The sequence below is a fragment of the Hippocampus zosterae genome, chromosome 3 (genome assembly GCF_025434085.1).
Source record: "Hippocampus zosterae strain Florida chromosome 3, ASM2543408v3, whole genome shotgun sequence".
NCBI classification, from domain to species: domain Eukaryota; kingdom Metazoa; phylum Chordata; class Actinopteri; order Syngnathiformes; family Syngnathidae; genus Hippocampus; species Hippocampus zosterae.
Window position 1 is genome coordinate 21,313,464 of NC_067453.1, and position 21,323 is coordinate 21,334,786.

At 42.3% G+C, this 21,323-nt stretch overlaps 1 protein-coding gene across 7 annotated transcripts in view; it reads left to right on the plus strand.

Moving 5' to 3' along the window:
- Positions 1–21,323, plus strand: part of tln2b (talin 2b) — a 97,895-nt gene that overhangs the window by 13,606 nt on the left and 62,966 nt on the right. For 4 of the 7 annotated variants that reach the window (XM_052060417.1, XM_052060423.1, XM_052060424.1 and 1 more), the window contains exon 2: positions 21,134–21,304. In XM_052060417.1, the coding sequence (XP_051916377.1) occupies positions 21,169–21,304 (136 nt within the window). In that variant the 5' untranslated portion in view covers positions 21,134–21,168. The other 3 variants (XM_052060418.1, XM_052060419.1, XM_052060422.1) reach the window with 2 other exon arrangements.

Sequence of the window (21,323 nt, forward strand, 5' to 3'; positions counted from 1 at the left end):
CTGTTCATCTTCCAACATGAATCTGACCTTGTAAATGAGGTGACCTTCTCTTCAGATATCATGTCGTGTCTCTTGGTTGAGCGCAGCATCCATTCTAAGCGCTTACCTGAGTAAAAAGGTCACCTGGTTTCATTGAACAAATGTAGACGTCTGTTTTTATTTTTTATTTTTTTTTGGACCAGGCGTGACTGAAATCACATCGTGGTGTTTTATCCTGTCACAATTGTTTTTACTCGGTAGCTGAACAAGAGCTAAGTAGGAATGTTTTTGTTCGATTATCTCGCGAGCATGTTAGACGCCAGAAGTCAAGCAGATGGTTGGACAACCTCGGCGGTACATTTGCATGCATATCAGAATGCATTAGTTTAGCGTCTAAAGAGATGCCTCTGCCAAGGTTCATCTTCTTTTTTTTTTTTTTTTTACGCATGTAATTGCACTCCACCAGACAGTGCGCTTTCAGATGCATGTAACGTGTCGCGGAAAAGATGCGAAAGAGTACAGCATATAGACATCATTGTTCCCCCCTTCCATTACGTGCTCTGATTTCTTCCCCTCGGCTATTCTTTGGCGATCGAGTTTGGCACTGCTGAGAAACATGTGTGGAACAGTAAAGAGATTAGTATTTCAGCCAAGCAGTCGGGAAATGTACAGCATACAAGGTTGAAGTATTTCATCTTGATCTCTGGGATGTTTGCTGGCTGTCAGTGAGACATCAACACAAAGCGCCCGTTGCTCTTATGATACATCGCCTTTTCAACGCCGCGGAACAGGATTCTGTGGAAGATGATACATTATGCTGGAGGCGCCCTAAATGGATTGTCTGTCGGCAGTACATGTGTGTGTACGCGACATGGACACAAGTATTGGGACACGAAAGCATGACTGCTGCCGGAAGGGAAAATAGAAGAATGCGTGGTATTTCATTTCTGATTGGAAGTGTAGAAATGTTTATTTTATCAAGATGTGTGTCAAAAAAAACAAAACAAACACAGTGTCAGTTGGATTCATATATGGTTTCGTAGCGGGAGGCTTTTCTGCATGGGACTGGAGCAACTGTGATTTTGTCCGTTTAATGGACACACCAAAGGTCACTCCCCGAGTTTTACAAGGACTCAGTTGTATCTGGCATATTGTCAGATTCTCCGAGCACCTTGAGGCACATCCTCACACTTTCGGAGAGTAAGATGAAAATAGTCAGCTTGCATCACAGCAACTTAAGCTCTGCTCACGCGTCCTCGTGCGAGATATTGAAATAAACTTGACTGTCATTGGTGGGCGGCCCTGTGATCCAGTGGTTAGCACGTCAACCTCACAGTGCAGAGGTACCGGGTTCAATTCCAGCTCCGGACTCCTTGTGTAGAGTTTGCATGTTCTCCCCGGGCCTTCTTTTCTCCGGGTACTCTGGTTTCCTCCCACATTCCAAAAACATGCATGGCAGGCTGATTGAACACTCTAAATTGTCCCGAGGTGTGTGTGTGAGCGCAGATGGTTGTTTGTCTCTGTGTGCCCTGCGATTGGCTAGCAGCTGGTTCAGTGTGTCCCCCGCCTCCTGCCCGTTGACAGCTGGGATAGGCACTGCCCCCTCCCCCTCCCCCGCGTGACCCTTGTGAAGATAAAGCGGATAGGAAAATGGATGGATGGACGTAGTTGGTGGAGGTGAGGAACGTGATGTTATTTTTGTGGCCATATTGAATCTAGCTCTGTAATATTTGTGTGTCTGCTGTCAACGGGCATTCATCAAAGTAATCCTTTTTTTTCTGTCAATGCTAAGCTATTGAACGCTAAAGCTGTTGGATGCTATTTTGCAGCCTGGCCACTTGAGGCAGATAGCTGCACCACCCCAAGTCTGGTTATGCTCAAGTTTGTCTTTTGTTTGCAAATGGGGAGTTTTTCTTCCCAATCCTGCCAAGCGCCTTCTCATGGGGAATTTGTTGTGTCTTTGAACCGCTGCTAAGCACTGTATTTGAAATCCATTATGCTGTATATTCATACAGATATGTATTCCCGCCTGTCAAGGTTATTTCGTTTTCTTTTTTCTTCTGCTCAAAGTGATGCAGCTTCAAAACGTTGAACATAAAGTACTCTCTGCCGTTGCACGGTCTGTCACATCCTGACAGCTGTTTGCTGCTCCCTGGCTTTGTCCGGGGTCAGATGTCTTTTAAAACAGCCGCTCGCTTTCAGTTTGAAGTGGCTGATTATACATTTCCACCTACGTGATGTGTTGCATTTATTTCTGCCTGGTTCGTGATCCGGTATCAAATGCTGTGCTGTCACATTAGGGATTAATGACATTATTATTGGATGACTCGCATAATTTCTGGCATGTATGAGCTCAGATAAGAGCTGATATGATATGAAGCATGCACTATATTCATTACTGTTTATTTCTTGGTGCCGAGCCATTGTCATGAAAAATTGAGTGTATCTCAAGAGAGAGGGGCCACCGCGAAGGTAAGCTTGGGAAGTGAAACGGATGCCTCATTTGCTGCAAAATAAAACATTTTGATTGAGTGAATCAGATACCTTTGAGGGCAAAGTACTGCAAATGCAAAAAAAATAAAAATAAAAATCAAGCACATTTATTTTCGTAGCACAATCCACTAGCATTCGGCTCCTCTCCCTTGATGGTACCTTGCATTGATGTGAGAGGCACACAAGCAGCCCACCAGGTGCATTTTTTGGGGGTGGGAGGGGGGCGAATGTGCCTTTCACAGTCATTTTTTATCATGTGTCTCACTGCATATGAATGTGTTTTGATTCTTGGGACAGCCAAACATGGTGGAAATATGAGTAACATAATGAAAAAGGCCATCATTTAAATAATAGACCGATTGTGGTGTACTGCACTCGTTGAAATTGTTAATTTCAGACATTTTGCACAATTATATGATTCTGTTGCCGTTTGGAAAAGGCACACAAGGAGTTTGGTGTAAAAATAGGGCCAACCTTTCAACACTGGCTGGTTGAACTTTAAGAGCAATGAACAAAATATACTGTTCCAAAAAAGTAAAAGGAACACTTAGTTAGTTAGATTGTGCTGTTCCCTGTATTTCTTTGAGCCGCTTAGTAAATCAAATTTGTCTTTTTAGGGTTCCTGTTACATGGCAGACAACAAGGCATGCTATAGGCACTCTAAAGATGCCATACCAACACACACACTGCCTTTTAAGTTGGACATTAAAAAAAAAAACAACAACATATATAATATAGCATGAAAATCCTCTCGCCTTGCCCTGTGGCCTTTCTCTGTGTGACATGCAGAATAGAAATTACATTTTTTGGAGATGGAGGCATAGCTAGCTAGCCAACTGTACTTTGCAATTGTACCAGTTAACTTCTGGTATGAACGGAGTTGTAATAATGACAGGGCGGTATGAACAAAGTCCATCCTAGTACAATTTTAGGGAATCCCCCAAAAATCAGGAATACCGAAGTGGTGAAAAACGCTAGAATGCTGTATCGCCATAAATGAGTATTACATCGCGTTTAGTCTTGGCACGTTCTCAGCAATTATCTTCAATCTTGTCTATTGTGTTAAGATACAATTCTCAGAAGTCATTTGCCGGGTCTTTACACTACATCCTACAGATATTCTCTCGGATAATCCCAGAAGAGTGGAAGCTGTTCTGGCCGCAAAGGGGAACAACATTTAATTTCTTCCATTTTCACTTCCTGTATGTTTAATGTCCAGATGTCCCCGTATAGAATACATTACAGGCCAAGAATGGTCAAATATCACAAGCTGGTCTTCCCACGCTGTATAAGTAATGCACTTTACGCTGACACATTTGTGACTCATTTATGTTCTTTCAAATGTGACCAGAGACCATGAAAAGTTTAAACCAAAGATCGCAATGCGCTGTGACGAAAGACAAGAAAGTAGCATGGTTATCAAAAAAGGGATTTGCAGGGCCATATTTAGGTTTTGTTCATTTTGGCCTGCATTTTTTTGGGGGGTGCCTGCTCTGTGTTGCCTACCTGCAATCAAAGTTGACCAAAAAAACCCTCAAATGACACACATCTATCAATCCTGTGTAAAATATGCATTCCTCAAGGGAGGGGGGAAAAAGCGCTGAGGGTGGCATGCAATGTTAAGGTGACCTGCATGACAATTTGCGGAGACAGCAATCTTCACACAATCGCTTCGAATTTGGCCTTCCTGCACACACTGCTCATGCGCCCACCGTTGCTGGCTTTTAAATTCCCCCAAATTGTCTTTTTGTGAACGAGTCTATCGCTAACTGAAACCAACAGCGCTGATGATTTATGCCAGCAACTAATGTGCCAATACAAGGTCTGCACAACCTGCATGTCTCAACGGTATAGATATTGTCTGTCCCTTCTCTGGAGATGAACCACGTAGGACAAATAGAATTGCGCATCTGTCTCCCGTCCCCAGAGAGTGCAGAACTAATCGTTTCGAATCACGTTTTTTTTTCCGGCAAGCGCAAGAGTATGTCGATGTGTCACTTGTATCCAACTTGCATTTGATCTAAAGAGGTATGTAACTCATTTCATTTATTCATGCAGGCATTTTGATACATTACCATAATGTGCCAGAAGTGATGTCAGCATAAAGTCTGCCTTAATTGTCTGGTGTCATGCATTTGTGATAAAAGGTCTCCGATAGGAAGACGTTGCTTTATGATTCCGTTTCAAAATAAATGATGCTCAAAATCCTGCAAGGATTGTTTGATTTGTTCATTAGATGAACGGAGGGGGGAGCTTATTTTTCTGGTATTATATTGTAACACGTTACAGGCACATAATTTAGAATAATGGCCATTTACTTGACAACTACTGCTTAATGTCATTGCTCCCAGATGGCGCCAAGTCTGAAGAGGAGCATGGTGAAACTCTCAATTCATGAAATCAAACACGTTTTATGTAATTGTTCCGTCTCATATACAAAATTCATCAATGTATTCATTATGTATCACGAGACCGTGGAGGAGCATACTAATAGCACAAACCAATCAGCACAGTGAACGGCGAGTATAAATGAAAGCATCTCGGTTAGGATTGATTTTCTTTTCCTGACAATTTTGACTAGAGGCTATTTTGGGTTCTCATTCCCATCTTCCTGATCCATGCCATCCATATCATAGTGATCAGTTAAAAGCATTCAAAGCTTCTGACGCTAATGCAGCACATGTCAATCCACAGTAGATGACAGATCACAGCAGCAATTTGAAACGTTTCACCGTCATCATCGGCCAATATGAACCACCTTTCTTTCTCGGTGCTACTTCCAGCGTTGGGCTTTCATAAATCTGCTTTACGGCGACGTCTGTTGTGCCCATGCCATGCTATGAAATAACACCCAGCGAGGACACACAACAATAATTTCATTTTCTGGCACTCGCTCTTGTGCTGTTCCCCGGGTGGGCGGATCTTGATTACATGATGATGCCATAAAAAGGAGAGATTAAAAGAAACTGCAAAGCCGCAGCCGTGTAGCCAGTCTCACCGTTAGATCGAAGTTTAAGCTGAGGGGGTGCGGGTCAATGCTGCTGTTTTTATTGCTTCTTGAAGATGTTTGGATGGTGTATCTTTTTGTCTTGTTAACGCGAGCCGCATGTCGACACTGGCGGGTTGCTTGCTTGCTACAGGCAGTACTCCTGTCAGATGATCCCAGCCTTGTCAGAGACCTGCAGAGCTGCTCTGATGTAATTGATGGCTTGTCCGGTTATTGTAGAACTCAGCAGAGTTGTTTCAGTGATCATTTGTGGAGTGCATCCTCGCATGGGTGTGAGCACGTATTTACAGTGATGTATTAAACCTTCAGTGTTTTTCTGCTAATTTCCCATTCTTTGCAAAATCAATGAGAAAATGACTTTTGCATGTTTTTTAAATTTCGCTTAGCCACACGACGCCAAACACTTCCCTTCGAGGTACAGGAAGATGATTACCGTATTTTCCACCCTATAAGGCGCACCCAGAAGCATTCCCTTTTCTCAAAACCCGACGGTGCGCCTTATGATCCGATCCGCCTTATACACTGATCAATATTCTGATTTCCTGGACGTAGTATTTTAAATGTTCTGTCAAGCGCTTTGTTAAAGCTGTTGCGGTTGTGACGGCTCTATATAAATAAAGCTGTATTGTATTCCCTTGAGCGTGGCTCCATCTAGTGGATGCATAAAGCAATTCCAGCCACCATTGTGGCTTCGTTTTTATGCACCTTATAATGTGGTGCGCCCTACATATGAAAACAATTTTAAAATAGACCATTCATTGAAGGTGCGCCTTACGCTCCAAAGCGCCTTGTAGTGTGAAAAATACGGCATGCTTAGGTACTGAGAACCGGGAAGCTTGTTTCACCTAATTCAACATGGCTTGTTTCACATCTCTGTGGCTTACTGCAGGCAGGCCACCAACACTGTATTTGCGCTTCATTAATCCTGTCAAGCGTGAAACAGACAGATGCATTAAATGGGCCACTAAAAACAATTGGGTCGTTATAAAGGTCTTGTGTCTCATTTTACTGGGACAGTACTGGGTTAAATCATAGGAAAATGGTTGGAGGTCTTTATCGTTGCACATTGCCCGATGCTCCCATGTCATCGAGCTCCACGATCGATCCAACCTTTGAGCATGGTCCAAACTAGTGGGTACAAGTGAAAAAGCGGCGTCTCCCCCTCCCCCTTTACTGCAACAAGAGTGACCTTGAGTCGGCCCTCCTCGCTTGACTTCTTCATGTGGAGCTGTTTGAGAGTTGAGTTGAGAGTTTGAGAATCTCTCTAAGAGGTTTTTTGCTTTAATTATAATTGTCATCATCATAGTCAATGGTTTATCATTTGCTACACGTTTAATTAAATTCAATTGCCGCGGGTAAAAATAATCAACACTGTCAGGTATCCATTTTCTGAAGGATTAAGGTTATATTTCGTTTATATTGTTTTGGCAGCGGTGAACCATAAAATGGGGGGGGGGGGGAAATATATATACAGCTGTATATACACACACACACCGATATATAGTATTAAATTAATTCACTGAATATTTCCACTAAAATGCATTGGATTGTCCAGATTAATACAGATGCATTTTTTTAGACGTTAAGTGTAAAAGATGTCTGGAAAAAATAAATAAACTTTGTGGTTTATATTCATTGATTTGTAATGCCAAAACAACAAAAAAGTCTTCATAAAAATATGACGGTGAGATGCGCTTTCAGCTGTGTGTGAGTGTACTATACGTCCACCACCAGTTGATAAGCTCGTTACAGTAATCAGGTTTAAGAGAGTGGAACTGAGGATCATTTTACCTATGGGCTTGTTTCCTCTTGACTTTCCCTTTGAGATGGAGACCCTCTCACTCAAGCAGCTGTCCGGTACGGCTGCACCTAATGATCAGCTAACAGCACCTTTTGTTTGTATGAAACAAACGACGGGGATGAGGAGGGGGGGGCTGTACCTGCAACCATGCTCTTGATCTCCAGCTTGCAGTGTTAAAATCATTCGAAAACGTTTTTCATCTCCTCAGTTGTACTTTAGGGGTCAGTTTGCAATTTGAGAAAGAAAAAAAAAACCCAAATACTTTTGGTCATTTTAGTTTGAATTGTCAGTATAAGTTGATAGTAGTACATTCGTAAAATGATCTGTGGGGGGGGGGGGGGGGGGGGGAATCAGCCATAGCTGGTCTCTTCTTGTACTTCTAAATACTTTTTACGGAAATTACACCCATGCAAAAACAACCAATCAGTAAGAGAAGGCGTGACTGACAGGGTATCAGTCATCCTTGTGTCATCGTGGGCACTCTGGCAGCTGTCCCACCTCTAACGTCGGACTTGAAGAGCTTTGCAGAAAGAATTGCGGAATATCAAAAATTTGTACAGATCCACGAGACAAAACAAGGGAAATAATTGTCACGAATGATCAACAATTGTACCCGACAGTTCAATTTATCATCTCATTTTGTTTACTAATTGACCGTACACATCAAAAATAAAACTTCAAATTGATACCATGTAGCGGAATAGTTAGGCTCCGTTATGAAGAAATCATGCTACCAGCGTAGCAGCTATGGCTACGTCATTTTGTTTACAGTGTATGTTACGTTTGTGGCAGATGTCGAACGCACTTCGGCAAGGGTTGTGGCTTTGACTCAGATGGGGCGAGAGGTTTGTGGCGTGAAGCTGCGTTCAAATCTCACTCGCAGTTGGACCTGACAGTGACTCTTCATGTCGTAAGGCAACTCAGGATCTCATTCGATTGCGCAGGTGTACCTAATCCAGTGTCCAGTTGGGCATATGTCACTACTGCTACTATCTTCCATCATCAATGAGAGAACCATGACGGAACTCCAGAACGTCATCGATTAGCTGCTCTGTTTCCTAATATTCTTTGCGACAAAAGCCACCTGATGTGGGAATTATCCAAAACCCGAGTTGCTATGGCAACCTTGACATGGAAAGGAAGACAGTGTATGGGAGTTCTTCGCTAAACACGGCAGCATCCCTTAGACGCTTCCGCTCTGTGTGATATGGCTCATCCAGCTCGGCTGAATAATGCCTTTTGAAGCTTTGTTCGGTCGTCATGCACAATTTAACATAGTCTGTCCGGCTCCTGTCAGTTGACCCCCGTTGAACTATACACACTATACTGTTTGCTGGATGCTGGTGGATGTGGGTGGATCTTTAGTTGAGCAGATGTTCATGAGCTAGACGCAAGCCAGGGTGTTTTTTTTTCTTCCTTTTTTTTTGGGTTGTGTAGCAATCTGGAAAACTTGGGCGGTGGGGAAATTAGTTTGGAGGGTGAGGAAAGAAGCGAAGAATGATGTCAGAAAATGTTGAGAAATGATCATCATTGTCACTTTTGTTCACAATTTTACAAGCTGCATTTTTGTTTTGTTCTTATGTTCGGCCATCTGCTGCACCATGTGCAGGGCATGTTCCGTGACCTCATTGGATTAATAGCATTCAAAGGTCTAAATGCATAATGTTTGTTGGTTCCCAAATTGAGGCCCAAACAAATCTTGAGTCTTTTAAACCGAGCACTTCTTGTGACTAACTTTTTTTGTCAGTGTCATTCTCTGAGGGCACGTTGTGAAACTCTGAGGTCAAACACAATCCATTCCAGGACGCTGGTTGATCAATTTCTTCACAGCTGGAGGCACATTTCCCCAAAGCCTTTTCCACTCCTAGAAGTGTTTGAAAAAAAACAAAAAAAAAACACTGTAGTAAAACATGTGACGTACGTGTAGCATTGACTGAAGTGGAGAGGGAAGCTTGCTGAAGGCTTGGTGAATTCATGCAGTCACACTTTCACTTTTTAGTGAAAATGTAATTGGATTGTACATTCATGTTAAATGAAAAATGATGAAATGAAACACGACGAAAAGCTTAAATCCAAATGCGCCTAAAAGATATATAACTGAACTGTGCAAAAATAAATAAATAAATAACCCAAATGGCTCTGTAAATATTTTTTTTCCCATACAATTTAAAAAAAGCGACCTGAATATAATAGACAGTGTGAACGTTGAATTCAGTGATTATTTGCGTACGACTGGAGGATGTCCGCATACCACTAGTGGTCCTTGTACGACATTTTGAGACTCACTGGGACGTCATGCAAAACATGCGCATCGAACTCATGCATGACAAACATTTTGCATGACAAATTAGTCCATTATGAATTGTGACTTGAGGGGCATTTCATTTTTCCTCTGAGTTTCTTCTGTCTATGCTTTCTTTCTTCAGCCAGTGTGAACAACTTTAGTGTCTTTCCTTATCACTGGGAGATATGTACAAAGCTGCAAAGAGATACGCGTGATGCTGTAAGGCACCCTCAAGCTCATTGATGGGGTTTTCCTTTGCACTGTGTGATTTTCGTTTATCATCATGAGAAGAAACCTGTTTTTGGTCAAAGTCAATGAAAGTGCTGATGCTTATGTTCAGTCAATGTGTACATGTTAATGGAAAAAAAAAATCACAAAATGCTAATTCAATTTTTTCCGGCAGACCCTTCAACAAAGCTGTCAAACCGAAGTGACGCTTTCACAGAAAGGTATTTTCATTTTTCCGACACGCACTATCAAAGTGGATCAAAATCGGCCCCCTCACATACTTTTCTCTGTTCGGCATATCTCTGTACTTTTGACAGGATGGCTGAGAGGCTCTCAGCATGAATTCAGGATCGCACACAGCACACGGATAAAGAGAACCCGAACCACCGTCAAGTGCTATGCGGAGAGCGTGCTCTCCATTCACGTGGTCCCGTGAAGCAGTCGGTGCTGCTGTCCTGCCTTATATGTCCAGGAAAAGGTGGGCACAGCGGCAGCCATAGCAACCGAGGGCCGAGCCACTGATCTGGAAACAATGGGCCGAAAACATGGCCTCTCATTGAACCTCCTCGCGTCGAGCTAAGTGGTTTCAATCACATAAGATGGCAGATTTGATCACATTTGTGTTTGTTTTTAATGCTCCACTCAGTTCACAGAAAATGTAAGTAATGTACAACAATGGTATTCATCACAAAAAAAGGCGAGACTGCAAGACAAACAAATGCTGGTACGCCGAAACCGATGCACTTTTGCTGACTTTGCGACTTGGTTTGTGAAAACATAAATTTAAAAAAAAGCAAGTGCGTTTCACTACAGCATACGGGCGGCTATAAATTGCTGATAGAGCCCCTCGGTGTATCGCAACCCTCCAGCCTGTGTCACTTTCCATTGCTCAGCAAGCAAGTGATTGTAGTTAAAGTGCAGTGAGGGGTAAAAGAAAGAATGTAAGGTGGGGGCTCATTGCCCGGGCGGTCCGACGAGAGATTGGAGTCACCTGATTTACAGGTCGCGACTCTTGAGGCAGAATGTTCTATTTGTGGGAGTCTGAAATGCACATGAGAGCTCAGACATCAAATAACGATGGTTGGTCTCTTTTGAAGAGTAGGGTCAGCGAATTGGTTTGTGTTTGGACACGGGTGATTGTGATACACCTCGTGAATGCACATAATCCTGCATTGATGTCTGTGGCGCTGTTTGCATGCGCACTTTTTTTTTGGGCTGTTGATTTTTAGAATAAACACCTTTTTTTTTCATTCAGATTTGTTCAGTTGCCTCAATCAGTTGAGGCTAATAATTGTCCACACATTGTTTCGCTTTTTATTACCGTAAAATCCTCTGCACAATACCACTCACCCCAAAAATAAATAAACAATCCCAAATTAGACAAGGGTGCATATTTAACAGTAAGTTGTATGGCACGGGTGTCAAACTCAAGGCCTGGGGGCCAGATCTGGCCCCCCACGTCATTTTATGTGGCCCGCGAAAGCACATCAAAGATGTCAACATTCATGATGCTTCCTAAAATCACTACCGAAATTTCAAATTCTCATTTGTAATAAATAAGCGTGATACTGTAAGCATTTTCTTGTTACCAAACCCCCCATTACAGTCACTTAAACAATAGGTGAATAAACCGTTATTCTTGACTTCTTTATATGGTTTCAGTCAAAATGGCCCTCCAAGGGAAACAAACTTAAATCTGTCCTGCGACAAAAATGAGTTTTAAACCCCTGTTGTACGGCGAGTGATCGTTTAAAGCAAGAAAGACTGACAGAAAGAATGTGAAGAATCTATTTGGAAATCCTATTTTAAGACTATGCAGAGCAAATTTACACAGCCGCGCAAGAATATATTGTCACACGGCACAAGAAGGCACGCTCAGTAAACAGCACTTTTTTGATTTGATTGTTTCATCGTCAGGGCCTAGAAGTCTTTCCATAGAAACATTTGTTGATACACCTTCCAAAAAGTTCCCATACTAACACTCTGCAAACATGGCAGGCACATTGCAACGCATTATTTTGCCACAAAAACACTCCATTTTTGCCCTGATGTAAAGCCGTAACTGTCGCGAGAAGCTATGTACACAACCTTTCCACATTTCCATTCCCGTAATTGGAGTTGATTCTTTTTTTATTCATAAAATCCCTCTAAATTCTGTGAACAGGCTGAAAATTGCTACCGAGCAAGAGTGACTGGGTCACTGAATTAATTAGCATCATGTTTTAACAATCCTCTCTTGCATTTTAATTATTGCAAATACTGTATGTATTGCTGGCATTTTTGCACATGACCCGGAAATTGCTTTTGTCTCACATCCAGCTTGAGTAACATGGCAGTATAGTGTTTTTTTTAATTAGATTTTACAGAGAAGGGTTTGGTTAATATACATTCCCTCTTACATATTCGCTTTGGGAAATCTGACATTATTGTGCTTGAAAGTGCATCTGGTATTTATTGAGCTCATTTCTATGCATGTACAATTTTCTTTTGCATTTACTGTACATCTTTATTTAATGCTCACATCAATTTCTGAAAATTTTCGAATGATCGTCCAAGTATTTGGGATTTTAGGGTGTTTTCTTCTTCATAGAGGCGATCACTACAAAACGTAAGTCACTTCACGAGAGAAATGCGTCACATTACACGATGCCGCACACGAAAAAATGTGCAGGACTCTTGCATGCAAGTATTGACGTATTCAACGCGTATACGCCTGTGTACCAAACCTTATTTTCAGTCACGCCATGTAATGTGTATGTGATAAGCAACTATTCGTATTTCACAACACAAAAATAGCTACTATGATAAAATAATAATAATAATAATAATTCATAGCCTCTGCGATTGGCTGGCAACCGATTCAGGGTGTCCCCCGCCTACTGCCCGAAGACAGCTGGGATAGGCTCCAGCACCCCCCGCGACCCTAGTGAGGATCAAGCGGCTCGGAAGATGGATGGATGTTCATAGCCTGTTAAGATAATACAGTGTATGGCTACACTCTGGCCTTGTTATTTTTCCTCCGGACACCACATACTTAAGCCGGTTCAGGACGATTAAAGGAACGGACAAAAAACCCACTTCCGTCCTAGCTCAGTGCGTCCTTTTTAAAAAAACGTCATCCTCAGTCCTCTGTCCCACAAATGGGGCGTCCAGCCGTCACATTCCGTCCCAGGGATGGAATACCCACCTCTGTTGATACTTGTATTCCCGTACTGATGGTAGAATTAATAACACGTAACAACATGAAAATGAACATGCTCAACCCCAGCATGTTTCTTCTCAAAATTGTACTGGATTTGGATGCAGAATCAGGAGAACTCCTCAAATAATTTGGGGCAGCCATCCTTGAATTCCTTCCTGCCCTCCCAATTTGTGTAGTTCAAGATTTGTAGTGTTGGGGAGTGGTTTTGGATCACCGCTGACAGCGTTCGAGAGGCGGAAACGAGGCGGAGCGAGCGTTCATCCGCAAGGAGCAATCTTTATCTCTAGCAATTTGGAAGCACATTTGTCAAAATCACAGAATTAGAGCTGGTACATACAGAACCATTGTGTGTCTCGTAAAACAGCTGGACAGCTTTAATAATAGCAATCACTTTGTTGTGTGTGCCTTTTATTACCGGATTTGATATCTATCTTGCTCTAAGACATTAGCACTACAATCAATACAAATGATTTTATCGGCCGTTCCATATTAGTCATCGACACAAGAGAGAAACAGTCACATTCATTGTGCCGGTTGCGTTGTGAATCCTTTTGAGAGTGTGCTGCTTAGGGGATGCTCCACTTTATTGGATATTTTTAGTGTAAGACGAGCTGCACTCTCCTTCCCCATGACAAGGGCGACATTCATAATTTCTGACCGTGTCTTCACCCTTTAAATTGGATTACGGTCGAGTGTGGAGCCCAGGAGCAAAGCGGTATGCAGTCATAGCACCAACAACACTTTGTAAATGTTGTTGTTAAAAGATGTCATTTTTAATGTCGAATTATTTTCGGTGTACTGTCTGATTACAACGGAAGATGAAACGCACCATTATGGGGCACTATGGGGAGTTGTTCAGATTTTTAAACACTTAATTTTTTCCATGGGAAATGATCCATTCCAGGATCACATTGTCCCCATTCTAAACTTTATATTTAGAAATATTTTAACATTCCTCACTGCCAAGTAACAATTTTAAGACAACAAAATGCTATTTTAGTAGACGTAGCATCTCCACTGTGGTTCAAATGCCAGCAGATTCAGATATATATTTATATTTTTTTAATGAGCCCAAGACCAATTTGGCAGACCAGTCTCCGCCACGCATGGCGGACCAGCGCAGTTGTAGGAGTAGAGGATCGAAACCTTATGCTTGCTCAGATCACATCTCACACTCACGCAGAATCATTGTATTAGATTTTTAAAATCATTCCACTGGGTGGCGCGTTTGGGTTCAAAGTTGGGGGGTAGTGCCTCCCTCACGGCGCGGATGTGCTTCCAGCAAAAATCGAATACATGACTAGTGCGCCACATTTAAAGTGAATGGAAGGAGATTGGCCATGATCGAAGTCAGCTGTTACCACTCCCACAGTGGCGCAGCCCTCCTCTTTCTCACAACTGCCGGCCTGCGTTCATCTGCTAACTTACAGTGTCTAACCCGCCCCTGCGTCGAGTTGACGCTGCGCAGGAGTTACACCCTTCACAGAGCAAGATCCGTTTGTCTTAACATGAATTACTTAGGGCATACTGTTGTGTTGCAGGTGCATCATATCTGACTTAACCCTTTCGTGCACCCTGTAACCTGATAACATGGTAAACTGTCCACTGTAGTAACCGCTGTCCCTGTAAGGGTTCATATCATTCGACGACTTGTCCAGGATCGCAGAGGGACGATGTTTCAAAGCACAAAAAATGCTGGAGACCAAAGACGTGTATGTGTGTTTTCTACCCGACTGAATTGCATGTGTCGTCTGCACACATGACCCCTGAAAAGCTCAGCCATGATGTACATAAACATAACGTAATTCAAAATGCAGAGTGAAGTATGTCTTCCTGGTGGTAGGATGGTATACTGTAGTCGGTCGGATGTCATGCGGTAATCACAAGACAATGTCATCGTCATCATTATTCTCAAAGTCAAATAATAAATGTCGAGTAATAATCATTTATAGATATTATAAATGTCATACAGCTCGCAAAGATGACATTTTCTTCTGCTTGATGAACTGACATGATGCTCTTCGGGATGCGGAGGTCTGACAGTGGTTCAAACACGGAAGTCAACGTTTGAGGTTCGGCTGTGTGTCTTAAAAAAAATCCCTTTATGAGCTTGTCGCTAATGCCAGTTTAAATTCTAATTCTTAGCACCGTCCAGTCGTGACTGTTGCCTACTGGAGCGAGAGCTCATTCATTTGCATAATGGATGATTAGGGATGGAAACATCCTCTTAATATTGTTTAACTCCACAATAAATATTCCCCCCCCCCCCCCCCAAAAAGAAGCTTTTGATGGATTGCAGTGTTGGAGCTCATGATTTGCCCCTGTAATCAGTAAGACCATTTTTAAAAGCACAACCTGGTCTAACCTCATCGCCAGATCTGTTTCCTATAGGAACCAAACACTCCAGATTCATTGCAATTCGAGGGGAAGAACACCGACACAATCTCCACAAAGATAAATCTGCAAGCACTTGCTGCACTGCGTTGATCGCAGCAAAAAAAAAAAAAAAACAACCACAGTGATAATAATCCACTGTAATAATCGTATACGCTGCCGCATGCAAGTGTTTTCACTTTTTCATCAGTGTGCCACCATAAACTCCTCCCCCGACGTTATTAATGGGGTAAAGACAAGTTGACAGAATAATGTCTCTGCGAAGCTCATGTGCTACTTACATAGATTAAAGTTGGAGCTGTTAAATACGTGCCCAATGATTTTCTATTTATTTGCCACAAATCAAGCATGCCTCATGCTCGTAATTAAGATACATTATAAACGGGAGCTGATTAAAACACAAAAGTGTTGCATACAATTATGGGACACTTTCTAAAGTGCTTTAAAAAAAATATTTGTTAAGTCGGTCATTAAACTTCGCATCAAAATAACACACCTGACCTTGACAGAACAAACTATTCTCTGAATCCACCAAAACCTGAACCGTACATATAGCAAGCAAACCTTTTCATGCAGCCGTGTGACCTACCACCATGGTGCCTTTTCCTGTAAAGACATCTCGGCCTCGGGGAGGCACAGTGGGCGTGCAGGAAGCTGACCTTGCCTTCAATCGGAAAGGGGATAAAAGGCCCTTGTTGGACCTTCAGTCAGGGTGTTGAAAAGACTCGAAAGGAAGGCTTGGATCAGTTTAACCTTCTTGACATATTGGCAGTGTTCTAGATGCTATTCTATCATTCTGGACAAACATTGAGGTTGGGATGGAATTCAGTCATTTGATGCCGGTGACATACAGCATAACACAACGTAAAGGACGTAAAGCTGAAACTTGCGAGCCTGTTGAATGATTATGAGCGGTTTGGAGAACGGACGGACGGATGGATGTTTTTGCACTTGTAACGCACTGCTTGTGAAAATTGCGCTTGAATCAATTGAATCAATGAATCAATTGAATCACCAGGGCCGCTTTTATTCTCTCTGTAATCACTGCTTGAAGTGCATCAGGAAAACATTTTATTCATTCATGCATCATGCACAAAGATGATTTTTTACTATTCGATCAATACTGTGTCTCCTGTGATCTCTGAGTAACCTTGAAAACCACGTAACACTGTGGGGGTGGGATAGCAGAAAAGAATTCATAGACGCGCAACATTTGGTGGATTTGCAACAAAATCAAATAGACATGCTCTTGCCCCCTCACACATTTAGAAATATTTTATTGTGTTGCAATGCTCATTGTCCAAAGTGCTAAATCACTATGTTCACTTAAACCACAGGTGTCAAAGTCAAGGCCCGGGGGCCAGATCTGGCCCACCACATCATTTTATATGGCCCGCAAAAGCAAATCAAGCATGTCAAGTTCCATGATGCTTGCTGAAGTCTGAACCAAAATTTCAAATTGTCATATGTAACACACAAAAACAGTTATTATTCTCGACTTCTGATTTTAAAACGAGTTATTCATCAATTTGTTGTGCGCTGCACATGTATCAAGTGGAGGTGATTAAACATTTGTATAGTTTCCCAAAATTTACAACGGCCCTCCAAGGCAAACGTAAGTGGCCCGCGACAAAAATGAGTTTGACACCCCTGACTTCTCATCTCATCTCATCTCATCTCATCTCATCTCATGAGATGAGACCCCTGACTTAAATAGTAAATAATACAAATATGCTGTGTGTGTGTGTTTCTTTTTTTTAAAGGACAACCGGATCTATGTGAATCCTTGCATCCTTGTCATTTGATCGGTGTTTACACAAATATTTCTGGCATGTACTCAAGATGTATGATTGCTCGAGTCTTCACACATCCAACGCCTCTCACATGCCAATCAAAACCTCCTATTATCTTTGATTTTCTTACATAGCCGTTCCATCTCATTAAATGGTGTATAATTCAATGGGAAGCTCTTAGCACAGCGGAGAGGTGCAGTATGTCTTCAATCTCGCAATAACCAGTAATAATCAATTCTAATGCTGAAGCATAACTTCTTGATGATTGTAATTAATTTTGCGAATGGCGGATGGATTGAAATTGGAGGGGTAATCCCGCACTGTGCTTATACTCTGTCCAGTGCACTCCTATTTATTTGGTTGCAGCAATAATGTTCAAAGCTCACAAAGCAAAGTCAATCAAAGGACACGCTTTTCGTACAGTCTAAATAACTATGCAGGCTTTCTGTATCATACCATATGATGTAACACAGCCATTGTCTCTTGTTTGCCATCCAAATGCGGAGCTTGTGCTCTGATTTGTCGTCCATTTCGAAGCATTCAGATTTCCGATATAAAAAATCTCACAAGCCCTAACATGACCAAGACGAAGTGGTTTCAGTGTTCTGTCAAGCCACTTCCTTGTCTGTAGGGTGATTAACTGGTGGTGTAATCAGGCACCACATGACTACCGATAGTGCAGTCATTAGAGCTTTTCTCTCTCCAGATGGCTTCTGTGCTTGCTGGTCCTCAGCAAGGTGATCTCTGCTATTTTTGGAGACGTTAACGCAACAGCATTTGGAAAACTGATTTGCAACCCAAAAAAAAAATGGTTTCAACTTCTCCTGAAGCCACCAATATCTCCGCTCATTTGTCTGTCCTTGCAGCCTGATAATGGTTGTCATCATTGAGGTTTTGATGACACCATTGTCGCGTCTGACTGAAAATGTCTTCAGTCTTTTCACTTATGCAGGTGTGTGTGAATAGATTTTGACAGTTTCGTCGGCCCTATGCGAGTCCGTACCTTCACGGATCGAATATCGTTGTCGTGTGAATGTTTGCAGACTTGCTTTGTTTAATTAACTGTTTAATTTTCCTTAAACATTTTTTTGCATGTTATCTAAAGGGTGGCCCGGTGGAACAGTGGTTAGCGTGTTGACCTCACAGTGCAGAGGTACCGGGTTCGATTCCAGCTCTGCCGTCCCTGTGTGGAGTTTGCATGTTCTCCCCGGGCCTGTGTGGATTTTCTCCGGGTACTCCGGTTTCCTCCCACATTCCAAAAATATGCATGGCAGGCTGATTGAACACTCTAAATTGTCCCTAGGAGTGAGTGTGAGCGCGGATGGTTATTCGTCTCTGTTTGCCCTGCGATTGGCTGGCAATCAGTTCAGGGTGTCCCCCACCTACTGCCTGAAGACAGCTGGGATAGGCTCCCGCAAACCCACACAACGCTTGTGAAGATAAACCGATTCAGAAAATGGATGGATGGATTTTATGTAAAACCTTACTCAATAATTAAAATTTGACATTTCCTTCATCTTGCTCAAACCGCCTGACGGGCAAAAAAATTTCGCAGTGTAGTGCAAAGAATACAAAAACAAAAAAAAAACATTCAGTGCTAATCGGCACAGTCACAAGGCTCCCAGTGACGGAATGCAGACGTAGATAGACAAATCATTTGATTTGCTGGGTAGAGAACAGTGGTATGCGAACTGCACGCAAGGAGAAAAGAGAGACTAATCCTCTGGTGGCACTGGCTCTTATACCTGACATGGGTCACCAAAGGATCACTGATGACATTGTTTGTATGCGTATGCAAGAGTCATTGGCGGTCAGCAGGGAAGATGCAGAACTTTTTTGTTTCTTGACAAAGCAAGAACATGTCGATTTCATCAAATTGTTCCTGGTGACACGGCCACCATCGATGAACTTCCAGTAGCCTGACACTGAATCCCGTGTGGTTATTGCTCAATATGTGCCCTGCAGATTGGATCTAACCTCCTTCCCACAGTCAGACGGGATTGGATTCAGCCCACCCTGAAAACAATCAGCAAAAGAAAATTGATGGATGCAAATTGCCACCCAGGCTTGAACATGTACTTTGCTACATTACAGTGTTTACAGCAGGATGCTGGTGAAAAATGTTCTCCCACTTCTGTATGCTGATGGATTCTAATTATCCACCAAGGTTGCATCGTGTGATTTGTGCCGTGCTCGCTCTTTTGAAGTGACGGATGATGCCGAGAGTATCATCTACAAATGCCCCATGGAGCAGTAAACTTAAACAGATACCATCACAAAATAACCTTGCTTATGAGTAGACAGGCCTCATAAACATTTGTCCATATGCAGTCTGTTTGGCCATAAAGAGAATTTGTGTGTTTTTGTGTGAGACTGAATGCAAGCCTGAGTGCTCGCCCATGTTGTGTTTTCATTCTGCTGCTTCTCTGGTGGAGTATCTGCGGAAGCACTGCGTGCGACAAAAACTCTGTGGGACTTCTGCGCAATCCTGTGCAAAGGAAATCTCATGCAGTGCTATTACCTCCTCTTTCTTTGTGGTTGGCTATTCCTACTTTGAAATCAGAAAAACTAATAAAAAAAGAAGTAGGGTTGTCGGAGAGGAACTATGACAGAGGCTCAGGCAGCCTCATTCACAACTTCATCATGACGGAAAATGGACTTTCCAGATTTTTTACTCTAACTCAGCAAGGTTCCTTGTTTATGTGTGTACAAAAAAGTGTCTGAGAACATGTCAGATTCATTTTTTTCTCCTTCCACCTGAAGAATATATCAACATTTAATATTTTTCATGAAACAAATGCCCACACTATTTAGCTGTTGACTTCCCGTCAAACAACAGTAAAAAGAAAACACACAGGAGCACAACCAAAAGTTAGTACCACAACTTCCCAAGTGATCCAAAAACAATAAATCCAGAATGAATCATCGTTTCACTTCAGTGGCAAAACAATCTTCCCTATAGTTTTCCATATGTCGGCTGCTAGGGAGTCAGAGCTCAACTTCACAACAACTATATTCCGCTCAGTCATTTTATAAATTAAGACTGTAATATGTTTGGGATTTGGATAAGTACCTGTATAGTAAAAATAACAGGTGTTATAGTGCATGAAAGTAGACGCTTGAGGTAAAGATGGGCAAAGAGAAAAGGCTCTTTTTGCTCCGTTTTTTTTTTTTTGCCCATATAAGTCTCGGAAGCCCCTGAGCCGCTTGACCTGTGTTGCTGAATGTGACAAAACAACCCACTAATTTGTCTCACCGCGCAGACTTGCTCATGGGGTAGTGAGCAGGCTGCAGCAGCAAATAATGATGTGATGGTGGTGGAGGAGGAGGAATGCCATTTTCATTGTATTCGCTTCACTTATTCTTGTATATATTATAGAGGTTTTATCTGTATGTTACTTACCTTGTTTGGGGGCGGAGGGGGAGTGCATCTAGGTATACAACAAATTCAATTTCCCAGCTAAAAATGACTATAGGGCCATAACTGAAATAATGAGATTTTTTGCCTTGTGGTATTTTGTATTGCGACTCTTGTTTCATATGTTCAATTATGCATTCCATGACATTCAGGGGCTCAAACGTCCATCAATTTCATCCGGGCGCACAAAACAAAACAAATACTGGTCTTTAAAGAGCATAATAAATTGATTAGCTAAGCGACTCTCACTATGTGTTTAGCTTGCAAGGTTGGACCGTAATTCATCTCTACGGGGAACGCACATCGACGGATAAGTAAGCCTGAACGCTCGACTGTAAAAGTAAAGTGCGTCACAACATTAAGTTTTTCCATTTGAGTTCCTCAACAAAAATGTCCAACACGTTAGCATCAATTCCGTAGTGGCTAGCATCAAGCTAATGTTCTTCGTCAAATTCTCAATGACGTATTGTGACAATATGCGAGGTTGAAGTGGTTGACGTATCATGCGGAATCTTTATCCACTCTGTGTTTTAGGTGTGTAGGCGAGTGAGGCCATTTTACCCCCCAAGATGGTGGCCTTGTCACTAAAGATCTGCGTGCGCCAATGCAATGTGGTCAAAACGATGCAGTTTGAGCCATCCACGCCTGTGTACGACGCCTGCAGGATCATCCGGGAACGTGTCCCAGAAGCTCAGTCCGGACAAGGTTCACGGACAATTGAGTT